Consider the following 26,733-nt stretch of genomic DNA (forward strand, 5'->3'; position numbering starts at 1 on the left):
GGCTGGCGGCAGAAGACTGCGAAATTACGTCAACCGGACCTGTCAAAAGAGCCTCCCTGCGTGTGGTTGGGTGCATTTGGCGTGGGCTGCTGTTCTGCAAGATGTCCTGGTGCGGTCGTTTGCCAAATTTGAAATTTCGTTGGACCACGATGCGCTGTGGGACCGCAGCAACGATGACGATGGCAGCACTAGTGAAGACGAGTAGTCCAGTGACCAATTCAGCTACTAATAAATTTTCGTTATCGAATGCGCCCTCGGGTTTCTTTTTTTTTTTTCCCGGTCAAGCGATATGGGGGGGTCGACTTACATTCGAGTCGACTTACAATCGTGTAAATACGGTACCTTGCAAAAGTTCAGGCCTCGAACAATGGCATCCATAAACCGTTGAAAGTTTGACCTGCGTTCTGTAAGCCGAAAGGCACATGTAGAAATTCGAACATTCCAAATGGCGTTGTCATTGCAGTCTTGGGAACACCCTGTGGTGCCACGGGTATCTGATATGCTCGTACCAGATCTATTTTTAAGAATATGTTAGCACCATGCAGGCAGGAAGTCATGTTGTGAACGTGCATCACTGGGTAAAGGTCTGGTACGGCCACCTGGTTCAGTGCTCGACAGTCCCCACAAGGGTGCCCATTTCCATCCATTGATTCGGGGGCCATGTGAAGAGGCGACGCATGTGGGCTGGACAAAGGATGTACTATCCAGAGTTCCATCATGTGGGCAAACACCTGTCGGGCTAGCCGCAGCTTCTCGGGTGAAAGGCGCCATGGCCACGTGTAGACTGGTGAGCCTGTGATTTCGATGTGATGCTGAACACTGTGCTTCACTTCGGCAAATGCCTGTGGCTGTTGCATCAGCTCAGGGAACTCTTGTATCAAGGCAGTGAAGTACGATTCTCCAGATGGCCTGAGCAAGGTCAGGCTGAGAGGAGGGTGCCAATACGGCTTGCCTTGTTCCACTCCACGACAAACAGGATCCTGAAGCCGCTTGTTGCGGACATCAACAAACGGACCGCAGTATTGCAGAAAGTCTGCACCTAATATGGCGAACTTGACATCAGCGGTTATGAACACCCAGCTAAACATTGTGCTGAAACCGAAGTTCAGCGTGAGCAAGCAATGTCCATATGTTGGTATCACCGTATTATTGATGGCTTGGAGTGGTGATGCCTTAGGGTTCTTTCCTTCGGTTTGAGACACCGGTATCACACTCACCTCAGCGCCTGTGTTGACTAAGAAACAAACTCCATGGTTGCAGTCAGTAATAAAGAATACCTAGGGACGACTTGGGAATACCTAGAGCACCGGCCGCCCTCAGTGCTTGCCACGGCCGTTTTCCAAGTGTGCGCAGGGTGGAACACAGTTACGCGCAGCATTTCGGAACCACCGATGATACCAGCATATACTCCGACGCTGAGATTGTGATAGCGGCGTGTTTGGCTCACTTAATGCTTGTGCCCTTCTGCTTGTGGCAAAGCTGATAGCGGCTCGGTGAGTTGAGAAATCTCATCACGCATTTCTTGAAGTTCATCTTGAGACTGTTGTGCTTGCACGGTAGCTAGTGATGTGGGCGGGGTGATCACTACCAGCCGGTCAGCAACTCAGCGACTGTGGGTAGATCTTCCTGCTCTAATACAGCGACGACCATGTGGACAGTTGAAGGTAGCTTTTGCAAAAATGTTCTTGGAGCAATGATCAGTCTAGAGTGTTTGTTTCTTTGCCAAGCAACTGTTGCATGTACCGCAAGAGTTGACTAGGGATATGGTCACCAAGGTCCGTGCCACGAAGCAATTGCTGCAGTTGCTGCCATTCGGATGGCGTAATTTGGCTGACTAGGGTTTCTTTCAGCTTTGCATATGCATTTTCGGCAGGCGGTGTAAGCAAAATATCCCTTATTTCACTGGCTATGGCCGGCAGGGGACTGCTTACTATGTAGTGATATTTTGTAAGGTCTGCTGTGACTTGTATGGCTGCGATATGAACTACGATTCGACTTGTATGAACAAGAGTGCGGGGTCTGCAGTCCAAAAGAGGGGCAGCATACTACTGTTAACTGAGGAGACTGTTGGGGGGAAGGCATCTGTTGTAGACTTCAAAGTCGTAGTGACGTTGGTGCACGACCCAATGCTGCGGCACAATTCCAGGTCACCAATGTTGGAACGAGCTTCTCGGCAGAGCAAGGCACGTGAGCATCACGTGTCCCAAACAACAACTGAACTTTTATTAGCTGTGATCCTCTCGAAGATAAGTCGAATTGCTCCGTGCACATGCGCTTTTGGCACTAGCCCCAAGGCACTGTTTTGCGTCGCCACATTAGCCTGCCTGAGCCGATGACTAAGTGACCTCTAAAGCTGGATTCACACGAAGGAATAGATCACCGATTTAGTCCGTGCACAAGTATGACTTGGCTTAGTGCCGCCAAATAAAGCCACACACGTGGACAGCGTGGCCGAGCTTCTAGCAGCGCAGCTCAGACACGCCACACTTGTTTGCGGTCTGATCCAGTGATCTGCCCCATCATGTGAATCCAGCTGAAACGACGCTGCATCATATCATGTTGCGGCTGTTTTTGACATGTGAAGCCTCAGCATAGAGTTTTTGTGCCAAGAAAAAAAGTAATTATTGAGTCCTGATTAGCTCTCAGTCATCAGTGTTGCCAGCAGCCATACGCTCATAATTGAGACAGTTTGCAGACTAAAATTTTTTTAATTGTGCACATGCTTTCCAATGTAACCATTGCACCAAATCTTTTCTACTATACAAGAAAAAAAAAAGGTGTCCGCTTAAGAGTTGATTGCTGGCACTTCGAAGAGCCAGAGACACATCAGCTGAACTTATAGGATAGAAAAGCAATAAATGCATTAAAAAAGAAGAGAAAGAAAATAAAGCATTAAGAACCTGAAATTTTGTACATTATTCAAAGACAACACCCATGCACACAGAACACACAAAATAAAGCAGCTCACCACTATGTTGTCTGGGTTGAATGTTTCTACTGCATCCAAGAATTGAAACTGGATTGCCTGGTAGGATTTTGAGTGTTCAAAAGTGAAGAAGTGCACATCACCTCGCGTCTCCAGGAGCTCCATGGTTATTCCTGGTTTTGGTACATGAAGAGAAATGAATAAGAAAGTTAGCAAAGTGGTAAGCAGAGGTTGTGGAAATATATGGGTATTCATCCCAAACGCACTGCTACAATGCATTCCATACAGAGCAAAAGCCAAGTATGAAACTCCCAACACACACTGACAGCTCAAAGTGTGAAACCACATCAATGACTTCCCAAACGCATACAGAACAGCTAATGATTGCTAGTGTAGACATAAAGTCAAGTCAACAAACACTCAGCAGGTCTGCCCAGTGTGCACAGAACTGCCTTGAAAGTGAAAGTTGCCATTCACTTGATTATAGCATAACACTGCAAAGGAAAATGGTTCAGGTTCCACAGAAAGTAAGCTCTGAAGTTCAGGAAAAAGTTCCTTGGTCTCAAAAACCTTCCTTCCCCTTGCCGATTTTCACAGTGCTTGTTTGCTTTGTGGGGGTTCGGGATAACGTGTCCAGAACCAGCTAGCTAAGGTCTAAGGAGACATGTACATGTAGCTCGTCCTCACTCCACAGCGCACACGAACGGGTACCGGGGTAATGCTGGTAATGCTGATTCTGGTAATTTGACTTTCTATCACTTGCAGTGACTGCATCAGAGAATGCTGTAGCACAAAGTGCTCGGATTTCATAAGCAGATGTAGGCTTTCACATGCATAAATCACTGCTTCTCATCCTCCAACTGCTGTCAACTAGGCATTACATTGACAAACCACATTTTCAGCAAACAGTAAGAACATGACCTTATCAGCAGAGTTGGTGCCCTATATAACCTTGCTCCATAGAACCTGCCCACTATGAATCTCCCCACTATGCAATGTATTTGGTGCGTCCAACTTATATGTCTTGTCAACATGCTATGCCTAGCTTTCTGCTGTCCTCAGTTCCTCCACTTGCCTTCTCCTTTGCTCCTACTTTTGTCACCAGCTCTTTGCTTGATATCCACAGCCTACAGGTCCAATAAACTCAGTGCTGTTCAAGAGCGTGCTGTGCCACTGGTGCTGTAGGAGGGCATAGATAGGGTCTGCACTGCCCTGTTGTTGCTAGATGAGAATGCTATATTCCAATGCCATATGTGCATTGTTTCCCAAATTTATAAATGGCAGGACATAAGCTGGACCACCTTATGAGGCAAGACAGTAATTCTGTCAACCTTAGTTTGTGGCTGTGGTCTCTGAGGCCTGCAACACACCAGGATGTGAGTGCCAGCATAGGTACATATTCGCGGTGTGCTGAACAGCAACATGGCACCTAACCATGCTTCATTGGAACCAATGTCAGACGAGCATGGTGTGGCTTAGTTTTATAGTTGTTGCCATAGGAACCGGTGGTTGTCTTGCGGTTGCTGGAGGGGGCTAGACCAGGGTAACGATCCTGAAGAATGTGCATTTTATTTCTAAGATGTGGAATTTATAATAATAAAGAAAGCAAACACCACAAACCTTTTTATTTGCCAATGAGAGAAGCAACTATAGCGGGAAAAATGTTCATTTCAGCATTACATGGATGGCTGTCACTTAGAGCGGTGCTGCCTTGTCCCACATACATGCACTTGCACCCCATGATGCCCATGCTGATGCCTTGGCCAAACTGAGCCAATATTAGAGATTTCTAGGCAGCATGTGATCTGTTACCACTATGAACGGCCCTCAGGAACCATTTACACATGCTCCATGATGCAGATAGAGACTTACTGCTGCGAGATGTAGTGGCAGATAATGCACTGCACTGTACTTAAGGGGGGACGCGGGTCTTGAAATCGCGAAAAATGGTCAAAAATGGCAATTTTCAAAAATTGCGTTTTTGAAGTCTTTAATGTCCCAACTATGTCTCTACAAAATATTATGGCTCAATTCCTACTCGAAGTATAAAAAAAACGGCAATTTAGAAACGTCGGTGAGCCGAAATTGAACGCCAAGCGCGAATGTTTGCCTCATTTTCAAGCTGCCGTAGCTCCGCGCGACGCGAACCGATCGGCGCCATCTTGGTCTCGTTTGAAAGCTGGTTTCCCGCTCTCCATTCTGGCGCCCCTCGGCACGCTGTAGACTCTCGTGCAGCGGAGCGATCGGCACCCGTTCTCAAGCGGGAAATCGTCGCGAGGCAGCCGCTGATTGGGTGAAACGGGCGCCTCCTCGAGGGCAGCCCTCTGATTGGCCGTGACGCATGCTTCGCCTGCCGCGGGCCGCGTTGTTCGACTCCTTCGCGTCGTCTGCTCTCGCCTGCACGCACGTCATTTTTCGCGCTCCTCTTTCTTTCCTAGTATTTTTCGTTCTGCCTTTCTCTTTATCGTTCTTGTAGATATTTTGGCTATTGAGTCGCTTCTTTTAACCACAAATTTCTTGCTTTTGCGTGCCTGGTGTCTTTGTTCCGCGTGTCACGATGGCGCGAGACGCGCGCTTGAAAGCAAGCACGCGAAAAGCAGTCAGCAAAAAGACACGCGCATGCAATAAGATGAGCGCTACATCGTCGACAACTACAGCTTCGGTGATGCCGCAAGCTGCTGTGCCCTTGGTGGATGCGGCCGGACTGAGCTCGCCAACAACAGCTTCGCCGGAGGACGCGGCTGAACAAACCCCATCGACGCTAGCTTCGCCGGTGGACGCGGCTGGACAGTGCCGATCGGTGTCAACTTCGGTGTTACCGCAAGTCTCTGCAGTGCCGGTGGATGCGCCTGGACTAAGCCCGTCGAAAATACCAACTTTTGAGACGCTGCAAGTCGCTGCGGATTCCGTGTCGTCGGAAGCGGCCGAGCCGGCTGACCGAAGCCTAACGTCGACTTCGGCGTTTCCGCACGCCGCTTCGGTGCCGACGGACGCGGCTGAACCGAGCTCGCGTGCTCAACGCTTCGACATGGTGTTTTTCACGGAGGCGAAGTGCGCGGGGCGCGAAAAAATACGCAGACAGCATTAAAACTTCATTGGCAAAGAATTCCGCGACTTTCCGCAAGTTCGAGCTAATGAACGTCGGCACAGGAAGTGAAGACGACGATCGCGGCACAGAGTACATCATCATTGATCTCTGTGTGCTAAAGAAGCTGTTTGCGTCCTCAAGCTGCAGCAAATGTGGGATGGCCACTCTCCAACTCGCAAAGTGCAGTGAGAGAGAGCAGTGAGAGAACCAGCAGAGCTGTTGCAGCACAGCTTGGTTACAGTCCTGGGAGCTACCTCATTCGTAGGAGCCTTGAAAAAGATAAACAGACGCTCTGCAGGTCTGATAAAAGTCACACCAATGCTGAAAAGATGAAGAAGAGGATGGCCAAGAAGCACATGCCTGACAGAACCCAGCACTACTGCCCAGGACTTTTGTGAATGTGTGGCAGATTCAAAGAAAATAGCAAGTGACTTTCTGAGCTTTTTTTTTTGTCAAGTGCCAATGCAATACAGAAGTTTTCACAATCTTTACATGAACAGATTTCTGTGAGTTTGGTGTTATTGTGTTCAGTAATGACTGGGCTGCATGCTAAAGCATTAAATTTTTCCATGTGATAGGTAAACAAAAGTGGTAGAGTCAGCAAAACTTTGAATGCAATTTTCTCAGCTTTGCTTTTTCGATCAAATGCCTTTGCCTTACAGAACTTTTCATAATGTTTGCATCAACTGATTTTATTGAATTAGGTATCATTTTTTTCAGTAAGACCTCAGCTACATCCTAAAGCTTTCCATTTTTCATTAAACCCAATAGACTAGCAATTAAGTCAGATGTAAGCTAATTACTCCCACATTGTTTTTTTCTTCCTACTTTGTTATTCATTCATGACCTATATGACGACTTTTTAAAAATTTCTTTAGCTTTAGGATGTGCAGTGGGCCCTTGAAAATGACAGCTATTCTTTAAAACTAGTTTTTTTAATTAAGAAATTATCATAATGGCCCGTAAGAAAAGACCTATGTGGGATAAATTATTTTGCAATATCTTCATTTCTAGATGAGATATATAAAATCTGAATATATATTTGGGATCAGCATTCAAAGATATATCTGCATGCCAATTTTCAGAAAGATATGTTAAGAAATAAAAAAAAAGTTTTCAAGACCCTCATCCCCCCTTAAACACCATATAACAGACAAAATAGACTTCTTGTTGTGGGCACTGGCTCGCCTTCTCAAATGCAATGGTAAGGATTCTGAAATGCTGCACATTGTTAGCCAACTGAAGCCAGGACCCTTGGTGCCATGAACTACCGAATCAAGTGTTCGTGCAATGATGAATTCTTAAAAAGCAACTGTGCAAACAGTAAAACAAGGTAATGCGTGCCTATGAAACAAATGTTCATGCTTCTTTTTAAATGTAATTACGTCCAAATAATTCAAATATCTACTTAACTAGGATACAGACTATGAATGTTTTAGTTTTCCCTGTATTTTAGATTTTGTTTTCTCGCTCTCTATTGCTCAAACCTAGACATTTTGGGGGGAAAAGACAAACTTATTGGCAGTTTCACCAGTGCAGTCAGCTGACTGTTTTTTGTGTCCCCTCAAAAAATAAGCCAAATAACTACATTAGTTGACAAGTATAGCCTGCTGCCAAATTAAGCAAATTGTTAGAAAAAGAAAACTGAGCAACTATCAGTACCTATGATAGTTTTAGGTGCTAACTCTGTACATAACAAGTATTTAAATGCTGCTTAGTGCTGCTCAATGATTTTAATGCAACATCCGAAAGGGGGCTGCACTTACTAGAAGGCATGTGTACCATAGACGATTATCAACAGTTCACTTGGTTTTCGTGGAAATTTACTTCATTTCAGTTTCCTTTTACTGAAACTTTCAGATGAGACAGTACAAAAAGTGCTCCAATGCAGACAATACTTTAGATGAGTCAAGCAATTTTTTCTCATAGTTGTACCTCCATCTCTCGCTTAAAATTTAAAAAATACTGCCATTTACGTTATTTCTGGAGATGCACACTAAATAAAATGCAAATAGGCAAATACTAAACAGCTTATTAACCCTTTAAGAACAAGACATATAAATACCAAACAAAAATGTTTATTTTCTATCTAAATGTGCAAAGTACACTTTGAATAAGCATAATCGACAAAAAGAATATATATTTTGAGGAAACCTTTTCAATTACATAAGGGTAGGAGAGCAACACCAGCCAGAAAACTAGAAGTGGGCTTCACCCCAAGCCACTTATGCGTTTACAAAGAGCTCTTGTCATATGCTAACCATACGTGTTATATTGCATTTGCTTTACATTACGTGTGTGATACCTCTGCAGCTGGAAACCTTGCACTGGTCTTTCTCCTCTGACAGTGCTTTCAAAAGAAAGCAACTCACAAGCCAAACTTCTTCCTTGTGTGGTATTCCTGCTCTAAACCAACAAATGACACTTGCTGCCTGTCATTCAGTGTTGGCAAGACATTTAGCGAGTAACTCTGTATTCAATACCGAAACACAGCAAGAAAAAGTCACAGTCTCGCCCGAGAGGCAAAGCATTTATTGTGATAGCAGTACGGTTAGTAGTTTCATCAGCTGTAAAACTGCTGTAAACATTCGCTTAACTAAATTACCAAGCACAAGCACGGTGTAACATATGCATAGGCAAATATGAACACATCTCACTCAATGATCACAGACACTTGCTGATTGAATGCTGACACAATGAAGAGTGGCAGCAGAGGTGTACGAACTCCCCTTCATGCTGCCTCTCGCTTCAATGCGAACTAGGCCCATGAGAACACAGCATACACAAAACCATCAGCTATCTCGGGTTGGTTAGCCTTCGAACCCACCACAAATTACCTCCAAGATAGAATGCACATGGCCGTGCTCAGCCATGCCACGCGTAGCCAGAGCCAAGGTAGAAACGGAGGAGCACGCTGCCCTGGCCCTCTTCCTACTACAAAAACATGCACGCAAAAGAAAAAAATAGAAAAGAAAAAAAGGGAGAAAGAACTACTAGCACACCAGCAAAAATTAACAATGATCCTACCAGGCTTTCCAATGTGGTGCCAGTTCCTGCCAGGCACCAAGACAGTTGTTCGGCCATAGACACGTCCTCTTCCTCGTCGTTTTCTGGAAAAGTTTACATCACATTCTCAGTCAAAATATTTAAAATATTTAATACCTCAAGCCTTACCAACATACATAATTAAACAAAGTAGCTTCAATTTGACCAAAAGCAGCATAATATTGACTTCTAATTTTAATATTTTTTTTACAATCCACATTTCAGTACACATCCTTTCGATGGTTGCTGCCGTACATGTACAATTGCACAAATATGGATGCCGACATACACATGTAGTAGTAATTGTGCAACTGAAGTTTTGCACCATACCTAAATCTAATATTCCAGTACCGCAAGCACGGACACAAGAAGACACAAATACACAAAATATGCCAGCATAGCAGCTCTCGTTTGGTTAAATTAGATGCTGCTTTGGAGGTGCTGCCATCTCCTGGCAGTCACAAAAGCTATTTATCTGGTACTGTCTCCCAGGACTTGTTATGCGGTGAAGCATACCAAGAAGGGTCTACTGTCACAGGTCACGGTACACGTTACACGTAAATATACAGGCGTGCCATCTCCAGTCACAGTACGAGCACCTAGACGCCTAATAGCCATACTGACAGCCATTCAGAGCTGTTTCTGATGGTGCTGTGGCGATTTAAGGTTTCGTTTTGCCTGCCATGCGTCTCGTATACGAGACCATTAACGAGGCCTAGTAAGCGTTTCTCAATTATACACGCATGCATGTACAGTGCATCGAGAAGCGGAGAAAAACCATCTGTGTTTCGGGAAAGCTAGCAAAATGGAAGAAGGTAAGATGAAAAAACTCCAAAAGTTGAGGGGACACATAAAGACAAGAAAAGAGTGGAGATCTATCTAAAACTCCCAAGTCCTGCCAGAAAACTTATTAGGCGTCTCGGTGCTCGTACGGTGACCAGAGGCATCAAAATGTGCATGCGTCTCTCTGGTTTCAGCGGAATATAAAAATCTTCTCCTATACAGTATTGCGGAACACCCCTAGAACATCAAAACAAAAATGGCAGCATCCAGCGGGAAAGTTGGTTGAAGAACGAGCAGTCACCTTCTTTCTGTCTTTAAAGGGACCCAATGCCACGGAGATTCATGCCAAACTTGTGGGGTGTACTATGACAATGCCCCAGCTTATGACACTCTTGTGAAATGGCACAGGTGATTTAAATGCAGTCGCACAAGCATGGACGCAGAACGGAGTGGCCAGCTGTCAGCTCTATGGTGAATCACAAACTGATGCCCAAGTGGAGGCTCTAGTGCTTGCTGACCAGTGGATAACTGTTGAACAACCAGCTCAGCAGGTTCACATGCGTATGGGCTCAGATTAAACTCTCACCCAAGTCTCATCAATTAATGGCAATAATACTAACTTTACGAATGTCCCTGATACAGAAACCACAGCCACTTATTTGAACCTGCATCTCTGTAAAGTGGACAAAGATGCAATTCAGTGGTGCTGGTTTTTTTAGCCCTGCTAAAGGTCTATGACAACAAAAGTCATGGAGAGAGCTTGCAAAGACAGCATACTTGAAAAAAAAACTCACGCTTGCTCAGACTGGACAACTCTGGAGCCAAAGATTCTTCGCATCTCATTCTCAGGGTTGAGGTTACGCTGATCTACTGAAAGTAGGCTCTTCTCTGCCCGTGTAGGCCCACAGACAGTGGTAGTAACAGCGGCAACGTGAGGCAGATTCTCAGGCTCCCCAAGCATTCGGTTTACCTCCCGCACGCTGGCTGCTACTTCGTCCTCCTGCTGAAACATCAAACAACCATGTGTTCAGCACAAGAGCCAAGCTGGAGCAAAGTAACATGATAAATATTACTAAATAATGCGTATGCATAATGCTGTGTGAACCGTTTATGTATGCACGCTTACAACACTGCAACTTGTAATTAGAAAATTGTACCATCTAGTGATGTTCAGTTTTGTGATGCCATTGTCTCATATCAAGACACACTCATAACCAGTTTCAGAGCTAAAATGCCAGTTATGCTTGCTATTCATTAGATTCATAGGGGTTTAAAAAAATCCCACAGCAATAGTAAGCCTATGAGAGACTGTAGTAGAGTGCTCTGTATTCATGATGAACAACATTCATACTGGCAAGAGCAACTTGCTTGGCGACACAGTGAAATGTCTCAAGATTGGCACAATCTGTGTCTGCTTTCACATCCCACGAGTTTAGGCCTTCACAATTAAATGGCATAAAAGACAGGACAACATGAGAGACATCTCATTTACCTCACTTAAGCAGGCAAAAATTTCTACCATTTGAACCGACTGCCCACACACAAATCTGCATCTTCTACCATGTGCGTGCTTGCCTCTCGCTACTTTTCACTTGCATTATTCTGGGGCTCTCTTTGGCCTTCTTTGATGATGAGCTTGTTACAAGTGCCTTGAAATGTACAGTGGGAGTGTGAGCTGTGATATCAAAGTTCTTGCCAAAAAAAAAAAAAAGAAAGGAGAAGAAAAGAAAGCAGCAACGGCATGCTTCTCTGCTCACACTGCCACCATCACATAAAATATGTGTCACCATACTTTAACTCCCTACTCTTGTGTCACCAATTGGTTCAGCAGCTTTGGAACTCCAGTCATGGAGTTGAAAAATTGAGCAGTGAACAACTGACCCGAAACAAGTCACTTTTCCACCAAAGTGACCATTTGAGCTCAACTTGGTCGCATGACCTCTGTGAGTGAACTGTATGAATAGACCAATGCTATGTCACTGAGCCATATCAATGAATGCTTACTCAATAGTTTTTCCTGTTGTAAAATCCTATTTCAGACAATTCAATTCCCACACCCATATTTTCTTTTAAAAGTCACTTGCATGCACTACACTGCATGACAGAGTTCATCATTAGAGCAGCCCAATTGCTCAATGCAAAACTGGGACACAAAGCATGCTCTACATTTTTGCAAAAACACATTCTCATCACATCATCAGAGCACTCATGTCTGATGGTTTAGCGTGGCCAACCTAGTTAGTAAAATGAGGTGACAACGAAAAGCAGAACATGAAGCGATGCAAGGAGAAGCCTGTGAATTCTGTGAGCAAGAAGAGAAAAATAAAATTTAAAAGTTAATAGAATAGAATGCTAATGAATCAGAGGAAGTTCCCAGGCAGTGGACAGTGAAGGATGAAAGAGACAAGCTGCAGTGTGGTGCGAATATAAGTTTCTAACAGGAGCCTCAAGACTAGTCTTGAGGACCAGTGGCTGTACTTCAGTACTGTTACCCAATGCGTCACATCAAAATACTCCAGTAACAAGGAAGGTGCAGTTCTGCCTGAGCAGCATCAGTTTTCAAATGTGTGCTGATGAAAAGAACACATCAGTGCTGCTCAAGCAACAATCACCAGTACATCCACTCGGAAATTTTCTTGAGCAGTCAAGTATCAAAAACAATAATAATTGAGTAGTTAACATAATAACTATTAAGTAGTACAGCATTCCCTTAAAAAAATGCAAATAGGACACTGCTAGTATATGTATACAGGGTGATCATATATAAGGGGGGACACAGGTTTTAATAACCAAAAATCGCGATAAAAAATTATTTTTGGGAACTACTTGTTTTGGCATCTGTTATGCCTAATCTACACCGTATCAAAACGATCTGCCCCAAGACGCACCCTAAGCGTCCGAAAAAATGATTTTGTCAGCACGGACGGCGAGAAATGACCGAAAAATCGCACAGAAACACCGGAGTTCACAGAGTTATTTCTCGTCTTTCCCGCCGCTGAGTGCCGCCATCTCGGTATCGTTCAAAAGGTCGAAGTTCTGCTTTCAGTTCCCCACATCCTCGCCAACGATGGCCACATAGAAAAAGTGCAAACGTAAAACAATTAAGGGCCGGTCTGGTACACGCGGCCCTCCCTATTGGCTAAGTGCATGAGCGCGCTGAGAGGCGCCTTCTGATTAGCTGTTGCTATGGCAACTAGGCCTAGCAGACGAGCTCGTCTAGTAGGCCTGGCAGTGGGTTGCTTCGAAAATTGCTGATACGCTGTTTCTTTGTTCATCGTAATGCAAGTGTTAGGTGCCCAAATCAACCTTCTCCAAAAAAAAGATAAGTTTGAAACCAAACAAGCGTCCCCGAAAAGCGGAGCACATGCCGTCTCTACTTTCTATGGCAAGAAAGGGGAGGCGGTTATCCCAAGGTTCAGACGAGCCGACAAGATCGCGCCGGAGATAAGTCACTGCGTCGCGCAATCTCATAACCGCATAGGCAATAATGCAGCAGCAAAGCTAACCATTTCCCTCTGTCCCCGCGTGTAGGTTTACTTTGGAGACCGCAGATGATGTGCCGATGCCTATTCCTGTGCCTCTCGCGCATACGCGGGTTCGTGTTGGTGCATTCCAGATTCTATTATAAGCCTATACGTGCACCTAATGTCTACATTAGCGGAAGAATTTTGCATTTCTATTTATATTGCAATTATTATTTCCCAGTTTCGAAGCTTCAAATTTATATTTTCCCAGTTCCTTTTTGTTTTCCTCAAGTATAGCGTTCTTAAAGTCAAATTTTGGGATCAGCACTGTGTTCCTTCTACTCATTTAATTCTCACCATTCTTTTTTTCCCTGAATGCAGGCGAGTCTAAGAGTGCACAAGAACTGTGACATAGTGTCTTAGGGCACTTAAATAGTTTGAAATCCTGTAAAAATCACTAATAAGACTTCACATTCTTAAAGCTGCAACTTTAGAATTTCAACTTTGGCTAAAGTACAGATACAAACATCCAAGTGGCAACTTGCAGTAATTGAACATCCAGGAACATACCCGTTCCATTTTAGCTATGTTGTAGCAGTACATTTTTTGCAAATGACATCCCACATTCTTAACACAAGGAGAATTGTAACTACTTTTTTTTTATTGACCACAGAAAAAATTTAATTGCATATTCATAAGCAGCACTCAAGATTGGATGTGTCCTGAAAGTTTCATGTCTCTAGAGCGAGTATCAAAAATAGTTGTTCTGGATGCCATGTCCCCTCATATCAGTAATGCTGTTTGTCTTTTGTACTTTTCTCAAAACAAAAATTTTGGGTTTCATATAATAATCAAGCCTCGATATCTCAACACAAAGAACAGATAGAACTAAAATTTATTTTTGCAGAACGGAGCCTAATGTATACTCTATGCAGTACAGCAAGCAAATTCTTTTGTTTTCGGTCTTGAAGCATTTTCTCGTTTTCTGACTATATCGTGCATTCTTCAGTTCAGTGAAGAGGAAGTTAATGGCGGCAAATGCTTAGTTTAAGGACATACATCCCTGCAGCTAAAACCTGGGGCTATTGTTCGGTTGGCGTTCTTTTGTTGAGCACAGTTACGTTAAGTTAGGTGCTGTTGTTGTCTAGAAGTCTTCATGATCATTATGCATGACGCCATATGCACTGAAATGTGATGGTAAGCAACACTGTGCTCCCAGTCATTCTACAAGGTCTTGCTATTAGTGCAACTACGTGATAGCAGAAGGCTGTATGCACTAGTTCAATGACCTACGTAAAACTGGATGCATGCCATAATTGATTACACCAATCAGTGGCAACATGTTCCTCGGTGGCTGCTCATATAAATAGTTGTTTTCACTTTGGAAATAATTTGCTACAATTTCTGCCACATGGTTGCCATATCTTGTGGGGTTGTATTTAATGGGCTGTAAAATATCCAGTAAGGGTCAGATAAAGAATGTGCTTGCTATCTTTTATTCCTTAGTCTTTATGCTATCTAAACATGCCTTACAAATAAATTTTTTACTATGCCATATATTTTACATTGTGGCCTTAAACAATGGAAGTGAAATGTTAATTATCATAGAAACTTATTGACCTACAAAAAGCTAACTACACATTTGAAATTAGTACAGAAATCTTAATGAGACTGGAAAGTTTCATTAATATTGATGAAAGAGAGGATGAACATTATTTCAATAGCAGTGTCCCCCGTCAAGTTTTATGAAATTTTTAAAATTAACCTGTGGCAGATAGCATAATTCTTGTCCTTGAGCTGGATTATTCGAAGTCACGGACTTTACTAGCACGAGACATTGAAACACATATTCAACAAAATAACAAACATTCACTAATTAACTTCTTAATTAATTACTTTAAGCCACATGTTGCAATTTACGAATTGTAGCCAGTGAGTTTGCAAGGCTCATCCACTTGGAATGAATTTGCAGAATGACACCAGTTTGGAGATATGTGCTATCAAACTCGCCGCAAAAATGCATTGATGTTCCACTTACTTCTCTAACAAAGCGCTCTTTTACATATTGAAACAAAGAAGTAACTGAAACGCCTATGTATTTCGTCCCACACTTTGTGAAATAATGTCTCGAAACTGGTGTCCTCCTGGAAATCCAAGTGGACACGTCTTGCAAGCTCACCAGCTACAATTAATAAATTGCAATATGCACCATTATGTAATTAATTAAGAAGTTAATTAGTGAATTTTATTAATTTGTTGAGCAAGTGCTTTAATTTCTCGTGCTAGTAATGTATGGCTCTATGAATAATCCAGCTCAAGGACAAGAATAATACTACTTGCTACAGATGATTTTTAAAAATCCCATAAAACTTCTAAATGGTCATCCCGTATATGGCTGCAACAGGAATACCAATGCATGTCTCTTGACTTACACAGAGAGCGCTGGAAAATTTTCAACTCATTCAAGTAGGAAGTGAAATTAATCTGAAATTGTCTGGTTATTTGGCACACCAACAATAAACAGTTCAATGCACCTGTCACAGTTTTTGCAAGAAGTCTACAGGCTATTTGAAAAAATTGTGAACGTTCATCACTGAGCTACCATTCTGCTACACAGCTTGGCGAGTTTGGACATGTACCTCTTTTTGGTTGTGAAGAATAGACTGCTATCATACAGTAATTGTTTACATTTTTATGAGTCCTGAAATGCAATCATCTCTCACTGAATGTGTCAATTGACAACACAAGGTTATAATCCAGCTGCTTGCTATTTTGTTTGCCATTTGGGAAATCTATTGGTCCGACTCATGCTATGTTTGGTCAGTTTTCAAACATTCGAGCACACTTTTCGCTCAAAACTTTTGTATTCAATAATTTTAAGAATTTCATAATATTAAATAGAATTTATGGATATGCTTGGGGTCTCAACAAGTGATTTAGCTAAGGTTTTGTGAGCTGTCCAAATCATAGCATACCATATATACTCAAGTAATGGCCGCACCCGTGTAAAAGCCACACCGAGAACATCGAAAAAGATCCCTAAAAAATTATATTTAAAGGTTAGCTGTATATAGGCCGTAGCCTTGATTTTTTAGAAAGTTGGCAGTGTTATCTGGTGTGTGGTGCGAGAGTTCTGAAGCTCTTTTCTTCTTCTTTTTTTTTTCAATCGGTGGCAAAACAAGGCAGCAGTGCCGAGTTTTCGGCACCTCCAGGTTGCAGAAGCACAGCCTCCGAGATTTAGTGGCTGCCTCAGAGATTTAATGGCTGCCTCCGAGACACTGCCATCGGTAGTCTGTAGGGTGTCACCATTTATTCCAATGAGCAGGTGACGGGCTGCAAGAATAGTGAAGAAGAGCCAGAGCCAGTACAAGCGAGTACTGTGGTTCAATAAAGGCAAGTACCACCGAAAATATTTATGAAAAAAAGAATGTTGTGTTTTTTTCTCCATGTAATGGCCACACGTGAAATTTTCGCCCCAAGTCCCGGAAAAAAAACCTGCAGCCATTACATGAGTATATACGCTAACTGTGATTATGTAAGTCTTTTATGAACTGATCAAGAAGAAGGTTCCCAGAATTAAGGGGCCTGATTTTTGTTAGTCACAACGATATGGAGCCCAACAAATAATGAAGCCAAAAAGAAAATGCATAGGAGAAGCTATTTGTAGTTTTAATTGAAATGTAGAAATGAAAAGCTAAAGGGAAATGAAGGTTGATGAAAAAAGCAACTTGTCACCAGTGGGAGCCAAACCCATAATGTTCGTACTATGCGTGCGCTGCACTATCAATTGTGCTACAGTGGCAGCTGTTGCACATCCACTGTCATGATGAGAATAATAGCGTTTATTGGCTAAATGTACAGACAGCCAACATGACGGCTTGCTCTTGTGTGGCCATCCCCTAGTCGCTGCTGCGTTCGGTGCGCCCCCTAGGAGTACATCTGGTCTATCAGTGGTGGCGCTAGTTTCCGTCACAACATCCACCTTCTTGGGTATTTATGCATGTGTACAAGATCTAACCCGGGGAGTGTTGGCCAGCGCCACTCATGGCCATGGAAGCAGATGTAAACACCTTTTTTGCCCCATGGCATCACGTAAGTGAACTTTAGGAGCAAGCAGCTGACAAATAAACCCTTGTATACTACCTGGAGGCACCAAACCTCCTGAAATCGAAGGGATTTGATGCCACTCAAGGCCTCTCTGACCTCGCTACAAATTTCAGACCCAACATGGTCTGAAATTTTTGCTTTAAACTATTGTACACAACTTCTTACTGCAAACTATGACAGTCACTTGAGGCCTAACAGTTATGATTACCAGTTAAAATTGTTTTCATTTCTGCCCAAATTTTTTTTATATGCTTGAATTCTTGGCTGAACTTTGTAAACAGCCAAGAGTTCAAATCAACAGACAAAATTAAATTTTTAGCTGATGTAGATGCATAATTTTCCAGAACATCATAATGAAAAATTCCCATTTGTAACCGAAGCCATGCCAACTGAGCGCCTGTCGCACCTTCTTCTCTTGGACTCTCTCACGTAAACAACCTTGTGGTCTCGCACATTTTCAACGCCGGGCATCGCGCACTCCTATTACTCAGAAAGTAAAGCTATTTTGCAGAGAGCAGTTGTGTGTTTTCTGGCACTCTCGAGCCTACGAGGTGCCTTTGCGCAGTCACCGCTTGGGACATGAAAGTGTGCATATACTTCGATGGCGGTAGCACACACAGGAAACAAGAAGGAATACAATGCCCATCGTGTCCAAGCACTTGGCTACAAAGTGATGATGAGGTTGTTGTGCGACGCCTGCCAGCCCATACAGGTCAACAAAGACACAGCCAAAATTTAAGGATCCTTTCACAATAACCAAAGTATTACCCTCGGGCCTGTATCGAGTCACTAACTTACGCCTGACTTACGACCTGACTATGTCACTACTGCCCATTCGAGCCAAAAATAGAAAAAAGAAGGGTCGGACAGTGATCAGAGTGATTCGAAATGAAGAGCAAGACCTTTAGGTTGGCCGAGTGTAACCAAATTTGCACTGACAAAGTGCCAGCAGCCCTTCTTCACTAGGACTGTCTCACATAAACAACCTGTGGTCTCCCATCTCCGGCACACTGCCTATCCTGGTGAACGCAGCGGCTCCCGCACTCTTCTGTTAATCAAAGTACATCCCTTTTGTATTGTGCGTTTCCTTGCTCTCCCGAGTCTGCAAGGTGCCTTCACGCAGGCACCACTCCAGATGAGCAAGTGTGCCTATACTCTTTCTACCCAACCCCGTCACTTGTACCTGGTTGATTGTGGTATATCTGCATCCACTGCTGCCAGGCTATCTAATTGAGTTTTCTGTGTTAATGGCTGTGCCGCTCAAGTTTTTTTTAGTTATTTTTTAATTTTTCTTTGCACATTTAAGGATTTTCAAAAATGGCTCATCACAATGTGAAGCTATGCCCTTTTCGTATACATATTGAGAATATTGTGCAAAATAACCGAAATGGGCTGGGTCAAGAACTTCTGAGCATCCCCGTATAGTGGACCTGCAAGTGTGACTTTATACTTTCTAGTCTTGATAAACCTTTGTTTTGTGTTGTGAATGACCTTGCCTATGATACTGAGCTACACACATGTATCCATTGCATCTTATTTTCCTTTTGCTCAATCAGCCTGTGGATGTACTCAGTTCAAGAACTCAAGCAAAGAGGAGGAAAACCTTTATTTGCTCTAATTGGGTAGAAATTAGCGGTGGCAGATGTGGTCGGCCATCTTCACGGTCTTCTTCCCCATCTGCGCAGGGTCAACGCCCCTATTCCAGGGCACCACTGAGGGTGGCTACTCGGCGAGCGTGCCTTACTAGTCCATGCTGGACTTTCGGGTCGCTGCTGGAGAGCACCCTCTCCCACTGCTCCGCACTCGGGTCTTTTATTTGAAGGAATTGTTGATTCTGAACGCATTCCCATGTAATGTGATATAAGGTGGGCTTGGCGCCGCACCAGGGGCAAATGTCTCTATACTGGGTGGGAAACATCTTGCTTAGTGTGTTTAGGTTTGGATATGTTCCTGTTTGCAGCCTCCTCATGCTGATTTAGGCTGTTGTGGGGTGGAGGGTACTTGATTCGGACCCCCTTATAGTAATTCAAAATGTTTGAGTAGCTTGGGTTGACTGGTATAGGTTCCTCAGGGTCGGTGCTTGTGGCCGCTCGGTTTGTGTGCTCTCGAGCTGCCTTGTCCGCCCTTAGGTTCCTTTCTATTCCAGCGTGTCCCGGTTCCCAGAAAATTGTATGCCTGACTTTGTTGTTAGCCCTGCAGGAGCGGAGGATGTGAAGCGCTCTGCGTCCTATTCTGCCGTTCATGTAATTCCGACACGTAGTTTGCGAGTCGGTGAGTATTGTTAAAGACCTTTCGGGTCGGTAGCCCTCCACTGCCGCTAGAGCTACGGCTATTTCCTCAGCTTCCGTTACCGAGCAGTCCTTCATTGACGCGCTGCTGATCTCTTTGTAGTCCTGGCTTATTACTATCGCAGCTGTCTTTACTATGTTTGTGCCTCTTTGTTTGGCGTATACTGCAGCATCTGTGTATACTGTTGTGTTTTTTGTGGCCAGGTACTTTTCGACGTATTTCGCCCTTGCGTCCCTTCGCGCCATGTGGAGGCTTGGGTCCATGTTTTTGGGTAGGGGGCTAACAGTGTATGTTTTCTGATATTCATCAGGAATCCCCTCCGTTCTTTGGGTTTCTTTGATTGATTCCGTGAAGCCTAGCCTTATTAGCAGTTCCCTTCCCGTTTTGGTCTGCTGGAGTCTCATGAGCTGTGCGATACTTTGGGCTTCTTTTAGTTCTTCGAAGGTGTTGCTTAAACCAAGTGCCATTAGTTTCTATGTCGATGTATTGTTCGGCAGGTGAAGTGCTGTTTTGTACGCTTTGCATAAAATTGTGTCCGCTTCTTTTATTTCCTGTTTGGTGCAGTTGAAGTACGGGAGTGAGTATGCGACCCTGCTGACCACCAGGTTGCCAACCAGCTTAAGTGTGTCTCCTTCTTTCATCCCATATCTCTTTTGTGACACCCGCGTGATCATGCGTGCTATTTGGGTTGTTGACTGCTTGAGTGTTTTCAGCGTGTGGGTGCAGCGCTGGTTGGATTGCACCCACATTCCAAGGATCCTGATTTGTTGGCTTTCCGGTATCGGCTGCCCCTTTAGCCATATGTTAAGGCTTTCTTTGCTTTTCTTGCCTCGTGTAATTCTCAGAAGCTCGGATTTCTCCGTGGAGCACTCAAGGCCTCTTTCCCCGACGTATTCTTCCACGCAAGTGGCTGCTTCTTGCAGATAGCTTTCTTTTTGGCACAGCGAGCCTTTAGTGGCCCAGATGGTGATGTCATCTGCATAAATGGCGTGTTTTATGCCTTCGATTTTGCTTAGTTTATGCCCTAGGCCAATCATTGCGATGTTAAAGAGTATCGGGGAAATTACTGAACCTTGGGGTGTCCCCTTGTTTGGTGTGGGGAATTTTTGCGATCGAATCTCTCCCAAAGCCGGAAACTATAGTGGGCACAAAAGACATGCCCCAAGTTACTGGATGGTGGGGTGGCACCATCTAAATGTATACAATGCACAGTGCAAATACAGTATGGGGTCTTTAAGTCGGGGCAACAGCGCAGCGCAGTCGCTTTTCGTTGGCAAGTTCAGGGCAGCTCGACCATGCTCCCAACAACACCCCTTCAGACACCACCGAGATGACAAAAGTGGCATCAGAGCACACCCTCACAAATTGTGGGCTTGAACGTCCCGAAACTGCACAGTGGGTTATGATGGATGACGTAGGATTAATTTTAGCCATCTGGAGGGTCATTAACATGCACATAAATCTAAGCACGCAAGCTATAGTGCACTTTTTCCCCACCAAAATGCAGCCACCGTGGCCACGAATTGAACCTGTGACCTCTTGCTCAGCAGCACAACACCGCAGCCACTGAGCCATTACTGAGGGTATACCCTAACGCCACAGAGACAAAAATAAGCAACTGGAATGGGGGGTGAACAGGAATGTTGCAGAACCCCATTTAGTGGAATGCATCAGTACATAGTAAGGCTGAGGCAATGAAATTTTGCATCTCAAAACAGTGTTGTGTTGACAATGTGGAGTCAATGGCAGCAGCCAGGAAACAAAGCGAGTACCTTTGGTGGCCAACATCCTGTAAGCACCTCATATAAAAACAGTTTGCAACTTCTAAGTTGCAAAAATTCAATTACATATCCTCTTGATAATTAAGAAACAGCGCTTGCAGCTAAGCCAACAACCATGCAGCAATTGCAAGTGTATTTACAAAGTGCACAATAGCTACTGCTGTTGCACATATTTGCGAGTATGCCTCTTCAAGATGTATGCTATTATTTCCAAATAGCTGGACAGCTTCTCTGAGTATTTTCATTTCCATTTCTCTTAGCTTCAGAAATAGTGGCAAGCATAGTACTTACATTGTGGTGTAACCTGTCCTCGTGGCTGTGCTGACTGTTCAGCTGCTTCTTCTTTTTCTTTTTTTTCTTGCGACGTTTAAGGCTGTCAGTGCTCTGTGTGGAGTCCTGCTTCTCCAGTTTGCTCCTCGGTACCTCATCTGCAAGCAGCATGCTCTCGTGGGGAGCCTCCTCTGTCGCAGCCCGAGCAGGTGGTGGCTCATTCTCTCGGTCATCATCCTCTTTGGCTGTGTCTGAGAGAGATAGCTCTGCTGACAGTCCAGTGAGCTGTTAAGATGAGAGCAACAGACATGCAATAGCTCTGCATAATAAAAAATTGCGATGACATCACGTAGAACAAGCTGGCTGGCTTACAAAATCACTATTAATGTATACAACAAAAAAAGTGTAATATTGACTTCTTTCCTAAACCAAATCTGCCAGTTTTAAATATACTACCACCACCACATTTCCTACAAACTACTAGTTCAAATTCAGGTTAACTAGCTGTGGTACACACACATTTAGTTGTTTCCTAACTGCACATAGGAAATCAATTTCATCTACAGTTAATGCCCTGCAACACCTTTAGAACTTGCAGTGCCACAAGAAAATACAGTTGTAAGCACCTGAACCAAGCATTATTCCTTTACATGGAACTGGAAGTCCACAAGTTTGCTTGAAAGACAGCTTGTCTTTTTTTTTCCAACTTTTCCCTCCCTGTGACGGGAATTGAAGACACATTTTCCCTGCATACCCATGGCTATGTGGAAAGGGCTCCATGTGGATCAGTGAACAACTAAACACATTTACTTCACAATGGCTTAAAGGGGCCTTGCAAAACTTCGAGAAAGGTGCGAATTGTGTCTGGTATTAAAAGGTATCACAGTGTATGAATGCAGTTCTTTGCAATCAAATGCTTCCCCTTACACGCCTTCCAGCCTCCCTCTCCTTTTTCATAATTCCTACAGAGCTCAAAGCTGTACTGATGTGCTGCCACAGAATGATGCCCTCATTGCCCCATTTATTATCATGCTGTGCTTGCAATCAGCATGGCGTTCCAAGCTGCACGATGCCTGATCTCAGAGGCCATGATATCAAAACAGCAATAGTGTTCTCCACCACCCTATCAGTCACATGATTCGTCCATTTTTGGCTCTGCCAGAGGTACTGCTTAGTTGTGATGTGGACAGGAATTTGCCCAATAGCCATCATGTTTTATGTATGTCATTATAAATCTATAAAGTGGTCCGTATTTCCAGAAGCCAAAGGAAAGGGAAGGCAGTCTTCTGATAGTGTAGGGTCCTTGCTATGTGCGTGTGTATATTTGGCTCATGACAGAAGTGTTGAGAAACTGGGCAATGTTGAAGAAGTGTAGCTGGCCCTTTAAACCTAATTAATGTTTTCAGAAATTATACACAATACAGAGAAAAAGGTTGAAGAAAGAAATGTCAGTACCATAATTTACAGTAAGGAAATCAACCTTCATGGTTTTGTACAAGATATACATTGCAGTTGAAACCTGCATCTATAAAATGCAATTTTGCACCGCATATACACCGCACAACTTATAGTAATTTTTTTGTACCAAAACAATTGAGCGATTCAGTTCTTCACAGACAATTTCACCAGTTTACTTTTATTTCTCAGCACTATAGCTAAATTATTTCATCACTATACTGTGGTAACTGACACCACCAGGGGACCTAACAAACCCTTGTTGGGCCTGTTAGGTGCTGGAAAGCCTTTTCTGGAAACATGCTCGCCAAGGCTTCTTTGCTGGAAGTTGCTAATGGCAGGGTACAGCTACAGTTTGAGCTATAGGCCTGGAAGTCTGATAGCCCATGCAGATGGATTGAGTAGACTCCCCCTGCCAACAATTGATTGCTCTCCAGGGGTACCTGCAGAGGTATTCATGCTTGAAGCTGTCTATCCCTGTGTCCTTTCATCAAAGGTGGTTGCAGAAGCTGCTGCAAGAGATCTGGTGTTATCAAGAGTGCTACAGGGTTTATGGTCTGGTCATGTTCAAGACTCATCAGAGGGGGGGCCATACCTGTCCCAATTCAATGAGTTGAGTCTGCATCAGAACTGTGTGCTCTGACGAAACCATGTTGTGGTACCCACCAGCCTCCAAGGGGAAGTCCTCAAGTTACTACACGAGAGCCACCCTGGGGTCACGAAAATGAAAGCCATTGCCTGAAGTCATGTGTGGTGGCCCTCGTTAGACAACGACATCGTAACCACAGTTCAAGAGTGCTTCGCCTACCAACAACAACAGAGACCATTGAGACCAGTGCCTATGATGACAGACATACCCAGACGACTGATGACAGATCCTTGACCCCAGACAGGACCTGGGGTCAAGGATCCACGTGGACTATGCGGGAACTTACCAGAATTCCTATTTTTTATTGCAATTCATGCATTCTCCAAATGGATTGAAGTTTTTCCCATTTCATCACCCTCAGCGGAATGTACAATTGCATGCATGCAGGTCATGTTTGCAAATCAGGGCCTCCCAGACATGGTGGTATCGGACAATGGACCCGCATTCGTGAGTGAAGCGTACGAGACATTCTTGAAGAAGAACGGCGTGAACAGGATGCTAGTACCGCCCTATCACCCGGCTGCGTATTTCCAACTCCTCGTAGGTACAGCGGGGTGTGCAACTTGCGGAGACGACGGACGTTTGCGCATGCGCGAGTGACAGCGGGTGCGAGAGAGGAAACGTGGGGAGTTTTGCTCCTTGAAAATACGACTCTGCCTAGGTACTACGGAGGAGTTTCTTGGCGCGCGGTGTATGCGCTTGTCCCTAGGCGTGCCGGCAGAAGTCGCGGGGCGCGGTTGTGCTGAACTTAGCATCGCAAGTCGGCGGCTCGATGCAATCATATTTAATCGATCATGTTTTTACTAACTAAGACAACGCGTCATTATTTCGCATTATTGGCGGTGCCTCCAGGACACCAAAGCGGCAATGGGGATATCAAAGCTAGAAGCTGGACTGGTCCGTGGGTTGGGGCTCGCAGAGGCCTGCGCGTGCCAGGGGAGTATAAGATTGGCTGTCTGAAATAGCGGACTGCCAATGTTTTATGCAAACACCCCCCGGCACGCTTTGGCCTCTGCGGCCCCAACCCACGGGCCGCCCGGCTTCCAGCTTTCATCCCCCCGCTACCGCTTGGGTGCCCCGGATATCCTGCGCCGCCTGCTTTAATATAACCTCAGGTGTCCTCCTGAGGCCTCCGTTTGCCGGTTACATGTGCCCTCCATGAGCAGTGCTTGTAAAAAATCCTATCTATCGTCGCGACGAAAAAAGCGAGCCGCGACTTATAGAACACCAGTCAGAACATTGTCCCTTCAGACACAGCGATCACTAAGCGGCGTCCGCGCCCACTGCCTCACCACGCGGGCAGCCAGTGGCAGAGCGTATAAACCAACTCGACCGAACTCCGCAATGACGGCATGTCTAGGGGACAAATGAATACAACGCGCTCTAAGAAACCTCCCCCGTAGTGCCTAGGCTGAGTCATATATTCAAGGAGCAAAAGCCCCCAGATTTTCTCTCTCGCGCCCGCTCTTACTCGTGCCTGCACAGAAACGTCGAGCTCCGTCAAAAGTGGCACGCCCCGCTGTATCTACGAGCAATTCTAAATATGCCACCCGGCTTCTAATGGTGTGGCGGAGGGAGCCGTTCAAACTATGAAAGTAAAATTATAGAAAGTTGGCTCAGGGGACCTTCGTGCACAAATTGCACGAATACTGTTATCATATAGGTCGACACCCCACGAGGCCACCGGGTCAACAGCTCAGATCACCCATCTGAGCTGCTGATGGGACGGAGGCTCAGGACTGCATTGGATCTGCAGTGGCCGGACCTAAGGAAAACAGTCCTCCAGAAACAACTAGCTCAGAAGATGGAGTACGATCAAAGAACGAAACCAAGGGTGCCAGCACAACCAGGAGACAGAGTATTCACCAGGAATTTTTGGCCAGGTCCGAGCTGGATTCCTGCTATAGTCACGAGGCAACATAATTCACAGGTGGAGCGACAATTGGATGATGGGCAACAATGGACCCGGCATCTCGACCATGTAAGGCCACAGTCGATGCCCGACCAGCACAACCGTCGGTGCTCCAGTCCTTCTACCGCACGCTCGGAACCACAGTTGACTTTATCCTCAGGGACCGGAGGTACAACTGACAATGGTTTACCCGAAGCAGCGACAAGCTTGGAGAGCCAACCACTACTATCCGGCGAGCCCTATCAGCTGGAGACCAGTGACACCATAACATCAACATGCACTGATTGCTATCCACCTCTTTCCACACCTCGGCTTCGTCGGAGCGCTAGGGAACGCCCTCCGGTGCTTCGGTTTTCTCCTTGAACTGTAACTGCTTATATGCTGTTAATCTATAGTATTAAGGGGGGAGGAAGTGTGCTAGCTGACACCACCAGGGGGCACGCGATGGACAATAAAAAGCAGAGCGCATGATCTGTGTTACATGTGGTTATATATATATATATATATATAATCACCAGCCTATATTATGTCCACTGCAGGACGAAGGCCTCTCCCTGTGATCTCCAATTACACCTGGCCTGCGCCAAACGGTTTCACCTAGCACCCGTAAATTTCCTAATTTCATCGCACCACCTAGTCTTCTGCCGTCCTCTACTGCGCTACCCTTCTCTTCGTACCCATTCTGTCATCCTAATGGTCCAACGGTTATCTAATCTGCGCATTACATGACCTGCCCAGCGCCATTTCTTTCTCTTAATATCAATTTGAATGTCGTCTATACCCGTTTGCTCTCCCCAACCGCTCTCTGTCTCTTAAATTTATGCCTAGCATTCTTCATTCTTCATTCCATCGCTCTTTGCGCAGTCCTTAACTTGTTCTCAAGCATCTTTGTCAGTCTCCAAGTCTCTGTCCCATATGTCCGAACAGGTAAAATGCACTGATTGCATACCTTCCTTTTCAATGA

At 44.6% G+C, this 26,733-nt stretch overlaps 1 protein-coding gene across 2 annotated transcripts in view; it reads right to left on the reverse strand.

Annotated features, from left to right (window-relative positions):
- The window catches only part of Nulp1 (Nuclear localized protein 1), a 127,274-nt gene that overhangs the window by 95,191 nt on the left and 5,350 nt on the right, over positions 1–26,733 (reverse strand). Inside the window, exons 2-5 of one of the 2 annotated variants that reach the window (XM_075702217.1) lie at positions 21,775–22,038; positions 10,637–10,842; positions 9,042–9,124; positions 2,969–3,099 (exon numbers count right to left, since the gene is read on the reverse strand). In XM_075702217.1, the coding sequence (XP_075558332.1) occupies positions 2,969–3,099; positions 9,042–9,124; positions 10,637–10,842; positions 21,775–22,038 (684 nt within the window). Of the gene's footprint in view, positions 1–2,968; positions 3,100–9,041; positions 9,125–10,636; positions 10,846–21,774; positions 22,039–26,733 lie in introns of both variants that reach the window. The other variant, XM_075702210.1, reaches the window with a different exon arrangement.

The sequence above is a fragment of the Dermacentor variabilis genome, chromosome 1 (assembly GCF_050947875.1).
Source record: "Dermacentor variabilis isolate Ectoservices chromosome 1, ASM5094787v1, whole genome shotgun sequence".
NCBI lineage: Eukaryota > Metazoa > Arthropoda > Arachnida > Ixodida > Ixodidae > Dermacentor > Dermacentor variabilis.